This window comes from Mustela nigripes, chromosome 6 (assembly GCF_022355385.1).
Source record: "Mustela nigripes isolate SB6536 chromosome 6, MUSNIG.SB6536, whole genome shotgun sequence".
Taxonomy (NCBI): Eukaryota; Metazoa; Chordata; class Mammalia; order Carnivora; family Mustelidae; genus Mustela; species Mustela nigripes.
In genome coordinates, this window is record NC_081562.1 from 57,600,814 (window position 1) to 57,614,734 (window position 13,921).

General features: G+C 40.7%; 1 protein-coding gene across 4 annotated transcripts in view; it reads right to left on the minus strand.

Moving 5' to 3' along the window:
* GUCY2C (guanylate cyclase 2C) overlaps positions 1 to 13,921 on the minus strand; it is a 131,473-nt gene that overhangs the window by 66,481 nt on the left and 51,071 nt on the right. For 2 of the 4 annotated variants that reach the window (XM_059404765.1, XM_059404762.1), the window contains exons 1-2: positions 3,342 to 3,462; positions 3,071 to 3,235 (exon numbers count right to left, since the gene is read on the minus strand). The exons of the other annotated variants lie outside the window; for them this stretch is intronic. In XM_059404765.1, the coding sequence (XP_059260748.1) occupies positions 3,071 to 3,167 (97 nt within the window). In that variant the 5' untranslated portion in view covers positions 3,168 to 3,235; positions 3,342 to 3,462. Of the gene's footprint in view, positions 1 to 3,070; positions 3,236 to 3,341; positions 3,463 to 13,921 lie in introns of those variants that run through there. 4 annotated transcript variants of the gene reach the window in all.

The window sequence follows — 13,921 nt, forward strand, 5'->3', positions numbered from 1 at the left end:
TTCCCAAATCCCAACTGATTTCTCAAGAAAACACTGAAAAATTTTCAGACAATGTAATGACTTCAAATCAAAGCTTAACTTAAAATAAACAGTTCCCCCAACTGCTATTCCTCATCTTTATCCTGCCTGCACCTCCACCCCACCAGGATACCTCCATCCTGGGAAGATGAGTGGAATGCTATAGAATACAGAGAACCCTGTCTCCTTATCTAGGGCTTTGAGGATGGGATTGGACCATAGTGAAACTGAATATAGGTGCTGGAGTCTAGGAAAGGGACCCCTCAGTGCATGAGACCATTTGGCAGGTATGAACAAGGTGTGCTTAGTCATGGAACACACATCCTTGAGGAGCTGATGTCCTTAAGTTGAAGGAACCTCTTTTTTCCATATTTTCCACCAAATCCTATCTATTCTTCAAAACCTACAGGAGTTTCCTAAGTACTAGGAAAAAAATATTTTTTTCTTCTATTTGGACATCACCCACATTTGGATTCTTAATTTTCTGCAATTTAGCTCTTTAAGTGTAGTGACTTAGAATTTCCCTCAGATAGTAATGCTCAGTGTGTTTAGAACATGAATCTATCTTTCCATCACAACCTGCACTTCTGGAGTTTCCTATGCATGAACACCCATCTAACAAAAGGCATCACCATGTGCAAAAATCTGGGCATCATTGTTTATCCCCCCCAAATTCTCCACTTGTTTAATTTATTCAACCACCTCACCATGCCTAATTCTATTTGGTAAAGGAGATGAGTGGAACTTAGAATAAACAACCCAATAAAGCATTTATAATTACTAGTGATAGATAGATCAGGAATTCAAATTCAGGTTATATGAGTCCAGACAAGTTATGAGTCCAGAGATCAGATCTTAACACTACACTACACTGTATATTTTATACCCTGGTAACTTGTTCAAGTAACAGCAGCAACAACACGACAGCAATAACATAACATTAATGCCCTCGACCAAAACAACAGTGACAACGATGAAACAACTGCTACTCTCTGAGTTCTTAGTATGTTTCAGTCTGTTTATTAGGTACTTTATACGAATTTCCTCATTTAATTCATACCATAGCCAACTACCGTTTATTGTGATTTCAAACAATAAGGGGATTGAGGTTCAGAAAACTTAATTTGCTCCAGGTCACTGGTGATAAACAGTTGGTTAAAAAGCTGGAATATGAATCAAAATCCGATTCCAAATCTCTGCTTCTAACCACAGTGTTCCACTGCCTTATTTTAATGGAAAGTTAGTTCATGATGGCTAACGATCTTAGGGTGGCAATACGATATGTTCTTTGGAACCAGACAGATAAGGGTTGGAATCTCATTTCCAATAGGCAACCTGTATGACTTCAGCAAAGTTAGTAAGCCTCCACTGTGAAACTGTGCCAATAATGCCAATCTTACAGAACTGTGATGACTAAAAAGATTATATATCTTACCTAAAACATGACAGGTACTCAATAAAGAAGGAAACCAAGGCTCAGAGAGACTAAGGGAAATTGCTTGTCCAGGGTCACAAAGCAAGAAAACTCTAGGACAGTGACTCCAATCCATGTTCTCAGATTTCAGATCAAATACTCCTTCCATGATGCCAGTCTTGGTAAATAAGGGGCTTTAATTAAATGACCTTATAGTTTCATTACAGCTCTAGATCGGATCCATCTATCTACACCAGAATTGGTCTCAGGCAAGTCAAAGAAATGTATATTGCACAGCAAAAAGTTATCACACATATGTGATGTATGATACCTCTTGCTTTTATTACCATAGCATTTTATTGCATTTTTAGTGGTTATTCAAATCTTACTTATGATAACTTCTCAGAACACACACGTCCAGTCTAGGAACAGCGATGTATAGCACGAGGGCTTAAATACCTTCCAGACACTATGTAAAGTCATTGGCAGAGGTACCAAATAACATATAACATATAACATATACATTGTGCTAGCCACATGGCATTACCACAAGGTAATGAAACCATGCAGCTTGGGCACTAAAAAAGAGCTGATTACCACAGAATTTTAAATGGAGGAAATGAAGACATACCTTCTTTAGAACTACAAATAAACATTAAGATGTATGCTCTAGTCATTGACTCAGTAATTATACTTTTGGCAATCAAGTCTCAAGAATAGAAAAAAGTATACATAGATCTATGTGTGTGTGTGTGTGTGTTTATTATAGTATTTTAAAATAATCATGAAAATTTAAAAACAAAAGGAAATCATACAATAGGGAATAATTAGAAGGTTTGACTCCAAGGAATATTCTATATCCACTCACATGATGTGATGAAGATTACACAGTTTTAGGAAAGTCACTTGCGGAATAATGTGACATAAAATCAGAAGGATAGAAGGTTTTTTCTATACCATAGTGATCCCAACCATGTTCTTAAAAACAAGAAACTAAGAGGCATATATTAACAGACACTGGAAATGAAATATCCAGGTGGCTGAAAATTATCAGGCATGATTTTTTCCCTTTATGTATTTTATCTGATGTTATAAAGTTTATTTTAATAACTACTAGATACAATAAAGAACAGCAACACTGAATTTGGTTACAAATTTGATTGTGTCTTATAATAAGAGCCAACAGAGATGTAAGAGTGAACAGATGGATTAAAAACCCCAGAAAAAGAGTCCACGTCTGTACGAATTTAACTCTCTTAATTCATCTTCTTGACTGTAAGCCTGTAAAGTCTCAGGTCCAGACCAAATACCGCCTCTGAGCAGCTTCAGAAAGGAACACAATGCCCTCCTGAAACTGAGCCATCAATCGAGTTTTGTCTGGGGCAGTTCACTGCTGTGAACATATGCAATTCCCTGGGTTGGGGCCATTCCAAGAGCAGGGTGGATTATGATGGAGCACAATGCGGTAGGACCTAAATCCTTCTCTCTGAGAGCCTACTGCCTTGAAACAGAAAGGGGTTGTGGGGCCAGCCTTAGAGGAGAGTGGGTGATCAGGCAAATGGAAGGTCTTGGCTAAGCAACCATTTGACCCCAGAGGTGGTAACAGGAAGGAGATGGACTCTTTGACCATGTTCTTACCAGCAGTAAGCAGACGCTGTTTCACTATTTCCACTCCCTCATCCACCGCTTGTCTCAAGTTATCCAAGGACTCTGGGAAGGCTGAGTTGTTCATCATCAGGACGCTGATCTCGTAGCTGCCATTGTTGCAGTTCTGACTGATCTGGGAGGCCCAGTACGTCAGTCCTGGACGGAGGAGCAGTGACCACAAAGCTAAGCCCAACAGTGTCATCTTCGTGCCCTTGCTTACCTCAGAACCATACCCCTTGTGCTCACTTGTTTTACTCTGTACCTTTAGGGAGGCAGGGACTCCAGCTGGGCAGCCTCTAGCTGGGTCCTTTGGTCCACTCTTCCCCACGCTCCTTTCTGGTCATGCCCCACTGGTCACGTGGACTATGGAATACAGCCTCCCTGCCAGCAATTAGGAGCTACATTATGATAGGAGATAAACCAAAGTTCACTTTGTGTGTTTGCTCACAGAAAGGCCAGAGTTATAAACAGGGAGATTGCCTGGGCCTCACCCAATAAAAATACATCAATTTGTGACACATCGCTGGGAAGAGGAAAAAGGGGAAGCGAGAAGTCTAGTATGTACATAAAAAGATGTGTAAAATGAAAAATAAGGGTCAAAGGGCTTAAATGAAAGCACAAATATCATGGGCTATTGGTGTTTAGGTTATATCTGCACACCGGAACTGAATCCTTAACTAGGAAGAACTGCGTTTCAATCACTGGTCAGCAACTGTTTACTGAGACTTGACTGGGTGCTGGGCGTTAGCAAGGCACTAGGTATACAGCTACAGGTGGTGTGGGTACTTTAATGTCTTCATGGAACATGCATTCTGGTGGTGAAGACACACATTAAATAACTGTGTATAAACAACTGAAAAAAAGGGCAGAGTGCTCTGGGACACAGGGCAGATTAACAGCGTATTCTAGAAAGTCAAGGAAGTTTTCCTGAGAAAGTGCCCTTTAAGTTAAACCCTGAGGGATGAACAGGAATTAGCTCAATGGAAAGAGGAGGAGCATATGGAGGGCAGGGGGATAGCATGTGCAAAGGCCAGAAGAGGGAAGTAACATGGATGCCTGAGGAACTGAAAGAAATACAGCATGGTTGGAGTAGAGAGAGCTAGGAGTCTAGAGGCGATAAAGTTTCTCAGTGGAGGGGCACCTGGGTGGCTCAGTGGGTTAAAGCCTCTGCCTTCAGCTTGGGTCATGATCCCAGAGTCCTGGGATCGAGCCCCGCATCGGGCTCTCTGCTCAGCAGGGAGCCTGCTTCCTCCTCTCTCTCTCTGCCTGCCTCTCTGCCTACTTGTGATCTCTGTCTGTCAAATAAATAAATAAAATCTTTAAGAAAAAAAAAAAGGTTCTCAGTAGAGTAGAGTAGACAAGGGTAGGCCATAGGGTTTCCTATAAACCATTAAGGATCTGGAACTTCACCCTAAAGGTCAAGAAAGGAACATGATCTGATGAATTTTGTAAAGACCTCTTAGGCTGCCATGACAAGGATGACCTAGAGAGAGTGGGGACATGGAGTAAATTAGGGTAGTGTTTCTGTGGTCCAAATGCAAAGTAAAGGAGACCTGGATGAGGCCAATGGCAGTGGAGATGGGTTCAAGAGATATCTAAAAGATGCAGACAAACCATAAGAATCTCAGGAAGCAAACTGAGGGTTGCTGGAGTGGAGGGAGTGGGGGATGGGGTGGGTGCATGATGGACAATGGGGAGGGTATGTGTTATGGTGAGCCCTGTGTATAGTGTAAGACTGATGAATCACAGACCTGTACCCCTGAAACAGATAATACATTATATGTTAATAATATAAAGATACCATAAATTTTAAAAAAAACTAATTAAATTTAAACTAACACAAGCTGAGAAAAAAAATAAGTAACTAAAATGTATATGAAATAGTTTTAAGGATGCTCTTAATATGTATTTTCACTGTTTCAAAAAATAAAATGTTTTAAATATAAAAACTAAAGGCAATTTCTTTAGTGTGAATAAAAAGATTTCCTACAAAAGAAAAAAAAGAGAGAGAGATATCTAAGAAGTAAAATAGATGAGACTTGGTATTTATTGGATGTGGGAGCATTAGAAAGAGGAAGGAGTCAAGAGTGGCCCCTGATAAGCTCAGCTGGGTAGGTGGGAAAGCTGTTAAGCAAGCTCTAGGATTCTGGAAGAGGAGCAGGTTTAAGGAAGATCATGACATCTGTTTTTGGACATGCTGATTTTAGGGAACCTGTGCAGATGCGGAGTAGCCTAGAGTTTTGGGAAGAGGATCTGAATCTAAATGGAGGTTTGGAAATATAGTCAGAGATGTAGTACAATTGACAAAATAATGTCATTATTTACACCACTGACTTGATGACCACTCAAGCCAAGTTTATGTTTCAAACTTAAAGCAAGTAACATCAACAAGATGGAGGGCTAGGAAGCCCCAGCTTTCATCCCTCCACGAAAAAAAATTAACAACTGCCCACAGATAAAAATAGCTCTGGGAAGGCTTTGGGAGTGCAATGAAGAAGCTGCAGCAACCCAGTGGATCAAAAAAATCAAGATGGCCCCATAGGAAAACACAAGCATTTTATGTGTGTCATTCCATCCTCCAGTGTGGCCCTGCTCCACATCAAGAGGGATCCCCTTGGCCATGACATTTTACTGCAGGGAAAGGAGAGCAAGAGGACCCCAGCAGCCTTTGCCACTGGTAGAAAACCTGCAGTTTTCATCATCAAGGTCCTCTGTGGTGTTTGCTGACACTAACTCCAGCTGACAGAGATGCCTAAAGTACACACTGCTGTACTGAGAAGTACAGAGAAGGGCCTGTTGGTGCACCCTCACTGTGACCGGAGCCACTGCACCACCCTCCCCAGTGCCTTGGTGCCTGCACTGCAGACCCCAGGACCTTTTTTTTTTTTTTTTCAGGCCACAGTATCTGCCACTGAAGACCGATTTTAATTTATTTTGACAAATGGAAAAGCAGCACACCGCATTTACTTGCACTTCTGCAGTGTATCTCAAAGCAGCTCAGTTCAGGAGGAACAAGGGTCTTGTCAGAAGACAAAAGAATTCTCTTCCTTGTTGGAATTTTTGTAGCTTCCAAGCACATCTGCAGGTGATTCTGTAAAAAGCTAGCAGCATTCTCGAAAGCATTCCATGAGGCCGCTTCTCTCTGCATTGATTGTGATGGCTGGTGAGGTCAGCTTGAACACGGACCTCATTGGCCAGGACCTCCCCTGTCGGGTAGGAGAGCAAAAGAAGGCTAAGGGAACTTGCTGCTGTAGTTTTGGTATCAAGGATACTTGCAGTCTTTACCAGTGCTGACCTCAGCTGACAGAACTGCCTGTTTTTAATGAGTACATGCTATAAAAAGAAGCACTCATGATAAGAACACAAAATGTAGGGATAGGAGAGTAAAAGTATAAAATTTTGCATGCAATTAAAGTCAATAAATACAAAAAAAGAAAGAAAAAATAAGAGCAAATCACTACAAAAAAAATAATCACATAGCAAAGAAGAAAAGAGTGGAAGAGAGGTACAAAACAGGAGCAAAAAAACAGAAAACAAAGAAGGAAATGGCAATAATAAATACTCTCATATCAGTAATTACTTTTTTTTTGTTTCAGGTTTTTAAATTCTACTTAGTTTAACATATAGTATAATATTAGTTGAAGGAGTAGAATTTAGTGATTAGCTTAAATATAACACCCAGTGCTCATCACAACAGGTGTCCTCCTTAACCCCTCCTTAACCTCCTCACCCATTTAGCCCATCCCCCACCCATCCAGCCACCCTCAGTTTGTTCTTAATAGTTAAGAATCTCTTAGGCCTGCCTCCCTCTCTTAAGAATTACTTTAAATGTAAATATGCTAAGCTCACTAAACAAAAGGCACAAGTGCCTGATTGAACAGATCAAAAAACCCCACCAATACTCATCACCATGCAATGTACAAGAGATTCACTTTAAAGACACAGATAGGCTGAAAGTGAAGAACAGGAAAAGATATTCCATGCAAATGGTAACCAAGAAAAAGAAGGGGGCTATACTTACATCAAACAAATTATACAAAGAAGGACATTATACAATGATAAAAGGGTTAATTCAATAGGAAAGTATATTATAAACACATGAACTCAACACAAGAGCACTTACATATATACAGCAAATACCAACACACCTGAAAGAAAAACTCAACAACTGACAAATTGACAACAATCTAATAGCAGCAAGGGACCTCAATATTCCACTTACAATAATGTATAGAATACCAAGACAAAAAAATCAATGAAAAAACAGCTGATTTGAACAATACTACAGACCAAATGGACATACACCAACTTTCCGTCCAATAGCAAAGAATTCATGTTTCTTAAGTGTACAAAGCTCATTTTCTAGGATATATCAATGTTACATCGAAAAAACAAGTCTTAACAATTTCAAGAAGATTAAAACCATTCTAAGAATTTTTTTCTGACCACAGTGGAATAAAACTAGATGTCAATAACAGCAAAAAATAAAATAAAATAAAATAATATTTTAAAAAGAGAATAAGTAAATAATGGAAAATTCATGAATGTGTGAAAATGAAACAACACACTCTAAAACAACCCTTGGGTAAAAGTGGTAAGCAAAAGAACTTAGAGTATCTTGAGACAAAAAAGAAAACCAAACCCATACCAAAACTTATGGGATAGAGCAGAAGCAGTATTAAGGGGGATTTATACCAATAAACATTTACATTAAGAAAGATCTCAAATAAACAATCTAATTTTATACATCGAGAAACTAGAAGAACAAACTAAACCCAAATTTAGCAGACAGAAGGAAGTGATAATGATGAGGGAGCACAGGGCTGGCTGAAGACAAAGCAAAAGCTGGCGTGTTGCACCCCCCTCTCCATCCGCTCCCCCTCAGTCCTAAGTGTAGCATCCCTCAGGCAGCCCAGACTGCCATGAACAATAAGCAAATAGTTAACTTGCAGAGCTCACAATCCTGCTAGACAGGAGTCTCCCTTGGCTTGCAAATGTCCTAAATCTCACTAACAAAGACGATGGATAGCAGGATTGTGACATCCCACCAAAAAGTCTCCCAACTATCTTAATGTTAATGGCTGGCCTAAAGACAATATTGATCAAGCCACAAGGGCAAGGCCTGCAAGGGCAAGGCCTCTGGTAGGCCTCCGATATCCTGGCACCTTGTAGGCCCTCTTTAGCATATGAAAACTCCCGTTGAAACCTCCCTTCTCCTCACCTTCCCCCAACTGCAAGGTATATAACATGCCTACCCTCACAACCTGGGGCAGCAGCTCTTCCTGCCCACGGGTCCTGTCCCCATGTTTTAATAAACCACCATTTTGCACCAAAGATGTCTCAAGAATTCTTTCTTGGTCATCGGCTCTGGACCTCAGCCCACCTAACCTCACCTAGGTTCTAGAACTTCATCAATAAAAGTTAGAGGAGAAATAAGTCAAAAAGGGAATAGAAAAATATCGACAAAACTAATAATTGGTTTTTTGAAAAGATAAAACTGACAAACCCTTAACTAAGGAAGAAAGAGAAAATGCATATAAATAAAGTAAGAAGTGAAAGAGTGGACATTACAATGGATGTCTCAGAAATAAAAAGAATCAGAAGGGACAATTATAAGCAGTTATACACACTAGTAAACTGGGTAACCTAGAAGAGTTGCATAAATTTCTAGACACATACAACCTACCAAAACTGAATGAAGAAAAAATGAAAAGCGTGAAACAAATAACAAATAAGGAGATTGAATCAGTAATTGAAAACCTCAACAGAGAAGTCCAGGACCAGGTGTCTTCATGCATAAATTCCACCAAGTATTCAAAGAAGAATATCAATCCTTCTTAAACTCTTTCAAATACAGAAAAAGAGAGAACACTTCCAAACTCATTTTATGAAGTTAGCATCATGTTAATACCAAAACCAGATAAACAGATCAGAAAAGAAAATTACAGACAGCATTCCTGATGAACAGACATGAAAAATCCTCAATAAAATATTAGCAAACTGAATTCAATAGCACATTGAAAGGACCATACACCATGATCAAGTGAAATTTATCTCTCTTATGGAGGGATAGTTCAATATATTCAAATCAATGTGATTTACCACATTACCAAATAAAAGGGAAAAAAAAAAACCATGATCATCTCCCTAGATTAAGAAAGAGCACATGACAAAGTCCACTGATTCATGATTACAATTCTTGGGGCTTCTGGGGGGCTCAGTCAGTAGGACATGTGACTCTTGATCTCAGGGATGTGAATTCAAGCTCCATCGCTCCATAGTCCCACACTGGGTATAGTTTACTTAAAAAAAGTACATGATTAAAATTCTCAATAGAAAAGTATAACACAATAAAGGCTATCTATGAAAATCTCACAGCTAAAATAATTAACAGGGAAAACGTGAAATCTTTCCCTTGAAGGTCTGGTACAAGGCAAGGATGCCCACTCTTGCCACTTCTTTTCAAAATAGCACTGGAAGTCCTAGCCAGAGCAATCAGGCAAGTAAAAGAAAAGACATCCATAAAAGAAAAATTCCCTTCTATTTCTCCTTTACTCTCACACTACACCCATATTCTGACCCCAGGTATGTGGTCTTTCCCCACACAAAGTAATCTTCCCACATTGCAGGGCCTACAGGGAGAATGGACTTCCTTAGGTCATGAGAGAGATCCTGAGAGTGATGATAAGAAGTCAGTCTTCAGGCCTTTGGGGTAGGACAGTGATTGCCTGATGTAACACTCTGATTTCCCTGATTTAGCCTACCTGGTTCTACTGTACATCCCAGGTAGATTAAGAAATGCATTCTGGGTACTCAATTAACCAAACCTTAGTAGAAGGGATTAGTAAAACTGAATGGTACTAGTTGTGATTCTCATCATTTTATAGTAGATAGGAACCTGAAGGAAAGGCTGGTTCTGGAAATGTATTCAATTATTGAAAACAAGCACAACTTAAACTTCTCTTACCAGAAGCAGAGGGGAGAAAAAGATGGGTAACCAGAAAAAGGTAGGGTTATGGGAGGATCTATTCATGTAACAATAAATGAGTGAGAACAACCAGTATTTTAGCACTCAACAGGGGTTGACCAAAAGGGATGGAGAGTACCATAGCTGGCTGGTGTTTGCCTCAAAGAAACAGAGGTTGGTTTTTTAAAAAAATTGTTAAATTATGAAGTAGATAATTCATATTAAGGCATAGTCTACAATGAATATATACAAATTAAAAAATTAAAAAGTGAACACTCATGTACCTACATTATAGTTTAAGATACACCATGTCACCAGGGCCTTTGCACCTGTGTGTACCCCATCCCTAAGGTGGCACCTCTCCTGATCCCAGCATAGCCAGGAGGCTGAGGGAAGAGCCCATAAGGAGATCAAGATATTGAGGCATTTGTTGATCATGGCATATTAGTATGGGGATGAAACGTGCTGGAGAAGTTGGGACACAAAAGGCCCATGTTGGTGGGATGGTTGATGTGGAATAGGGCAGCTTTAGTCATGGTGTCTCCTGAAGTCTCTGACTTCACCGAACTTAGCTTTGATTTAGATTGAAGGTGCTGGGATTATTTTATAGGTGGGGCAGGTGGTGGTGGGTGACTGGTAGAGGTCAGAAGGTCAGGTCAGGAATGGGTGTTCCCTGGAGGCTTAGTGGACGTCAGAAGACTGGAACACCAGGCTGCAGAGAGGCACATGGCCATACCAATGTAGATTAACCTCTGCTACAGGCAACGGTTTTATATGTTGTGCATCTGGCGGCCAAGCTGGAACCCAGCAGTGGCTTTCTATCTTGTTGCTCTTGCCACTTCCCAATGGTAGGAGGAAGAGCAGACCTTTTGCTTTTGTTCATTTGATCTAGAAATGAATGCAAGCCATGTCTAGGGTGGAGAAAATGAGGTAGATAACTGTCCAGTGCTTTTTAATTCAGATATGAAAACAGGAGCATGTGGTTCTGGGAATCCTGTGATTACGGCATGTAACCAGGAAAAGATTTCCAAATGGCAAGACCAAGATAACAGCCCTTCCCGGATCCTAAAACCACTAGCGCATAGATCATAATTAAAGGGAGGCAGGTTTGCTGGGAGCGTTTCAAGGGTCAAAAGCAAATAATAAAACACTGGGGCTGGCAGAGTTAAAGATACACTCCAACGGGAAACAAAACCTCTCAAAGACAGGAGAAAAGAAGGGAAACAACTCCATAGGGGAAGGGAAAACTGAATAAGCTGCTTGCCCGTGGCACTCTCTGTTTCTAGCAACACTCTGGGTCTCTCTTACAGGCTTCCTGCTAAGCCCACCTTCTCACCTTCGGGGCTGGAGTAGCCCAGCACCACCGCACTCCACAGCAGCCCGAGGCTTCCTCCGTCTTGTTAGCTCAGCAGAGAGGCAAAAATGAATTTTTCTAAAGGAATTTTACCAACTAAGGGAACTAAAACATGACCATTTTCCTAGTAAGTACAACATTAGAAGTTCTGATCTGAATTTATTGAGAAGAAATGGCAACAGTGACATATTTCTTTTCTTTTTTCTTTTCTTTTTTTAAGTTTTAGTTATTGATTTGACAGAGAGAGAGCGAGTGAGAGAAAGCACAAGCAGGCAGAGAGGCAGGCAAAGGGAGAAGCAGGCTCCCTGCTGAGCAGAGAGCCCAATGTGGGGCTGGTGACCTAGGATCATGAGCTGAGCCCAAGGCAGACACTTAACTGACTGAGCTACCCAGGCGCTCCAGTGACGTGTTTCTCACCTGATGACGAAATAGACTCACGAGATTAACTGAAACACACACCGGATGCCGGGAGCCAGAAGTCACAAATGATTCTGCTCCCTTTAGTGAAGTTGTTTGTTTAGTAAGGGTCCCTTGCATTTGGGTCTAAATTTGCCAAGTTTACTTATGAAGTTATATCCTCAATTAAATGCTATATAATCTGATACAAATAGCTATGAAAAATGTTGGAAATCTTAAAAGCAATTTACTAAAAAAATTGTTGTGGCGAGATTGCTATAAAACACTGGGGAATAACATAAAAAAAAAAAAAAAACTAAAAATAATCTGCCCTTACAGAAGTCATCAACTGTCTTCAAACAGCAAACACTAAAATCTGCAGCAAATACCCGAGGGGTTTGGTTTACTTAAGAAAGCTGATTCAGAGCTCCAATCAAGAGGACTCCTGCTCCAAGAGAAGTCCTTGGCCTAATGTTAACCAACTGGCCAATAAGTGAACGTGAATATGCTTTGACATAAAATTAAAAATTTAAAAATTTAAGGTGTAAATATATACTTTTAAATGATTCCTGCCTTCACTGATTTTTTTTTTTTTTTTCCCTGCAAAGCAAATACTTCCTGGTCTTGTTCACACAGGATAACATAATGCCAAGATGTATTAGGTAGCAAAAAGGCTAAGAGGTTTTGCTGAGTACTCAAGTGGTTTTGGATATGTAAACCATGGGAATTAGAGGGGAATACAAATTGCTTTCTTTTCTTTTCTTTTTTTTTTTTTTTAAATATTTTATTTATTTATTTGACAGCCAGAGATCACAAGTAGGCAGAGAGGCAGGCAGAGAGAGAGGAGGAAGCAGGCTCCCTGCTGAGCAGAGGCTTGATCCCAGGACCCTGAGATTATGACCTGAGTCGAAGGCAGAGGCTTTAACCCACTGAACCACCCAGGCACCCCACAAATTGCTTTTCATAATAAGATGCAGAAAGTTTGAATTCCCCAGCGCCAATCCAGGAAAAAGGGAGTGAGGAGGAGAGACGGGAAGAGGAACAGGAAGAACGGCTCGCAGCTGGAAGTGATACAGGAAAAAGTGGCCAGTGAGAAAGGCCTAGTGGGATGAGGCTAAAGACTTGTAAGAACAAAGATGTATAACATAAATAGAAGTTGCTTGTGTTTTCCTTGAAGACAAGATGCCTCACTTTATCCATGCAGCTGACTCTCTCTGAGCGTTCTCTTGTTGTTTTCAAAATTATAGTACGCAAGACCAAATGTCTGCCTTTGGGATCACTGTATGCTAGTGGGAATCTAAAACTGAAAACCCAAAACTTCAGTCAATTCTGTGCCATCCACCGCTTGTCTGCTTTGTGGGAATTACGGAAAGGTGCTTGGATCTGCATCCAGACTGACAGGGTAAGGACAGAAACAGGATGTCTGGGTGATCTGCCGATGCAGGAATCTGAAGTCAGAGATGATCACGGTAACTCAAGACTTCAGGATTTACCACAACACTGGGGAGGATTTTTAGACTTTCTACCAGAATGGAATGAGATTCAGAGGAACCTTATCTAGGTCACAAGGTAGGGTGATCCCTGAATCACTATCACAGACCAGGGCTGCATCTCCCAAGTTAGCACCAGAGCTTGAGATGGGTCAGGCTGACAAGTACATTTCTTTTTCTTATCAGAGTCCTTTCCTGCGGTATTCCCCCTACCCCATCCTAAGAGAAACTCTATTTAATCCTTGAGCAATGTTTCCTCTGCCACCTTCCTAAGACCATGTTGTACAGTATTCCTTGGCGCTCAGGAAGGGCTGGCGTAGGTGATGGTTACACACTTGCCAGGAGTAGTTAGGAATCTGTTCAATTTCCTTGTGACTCTTGGGTCCCTCCAGGTGGCTGTGTCTGTATACTATGAACGGGAGGTAAATGTTGGAGTCAGTGGTAGTCGTGTTTCTCGGCTGTAATCACGTTGTCTACCTTCCAGAAATGGCTTGATTTGTCTTCTCTTACCTCAAACACAACAGACAAAAAAGGGCACAGTCCATTTCCTAGGCTGCCAAAGAGGGGTTGGCTGGGCTGATGTGTCAGTCCTGAAAAAGGAACGCTGTATTTTCCTATAGAGAAGTCAGGTATTA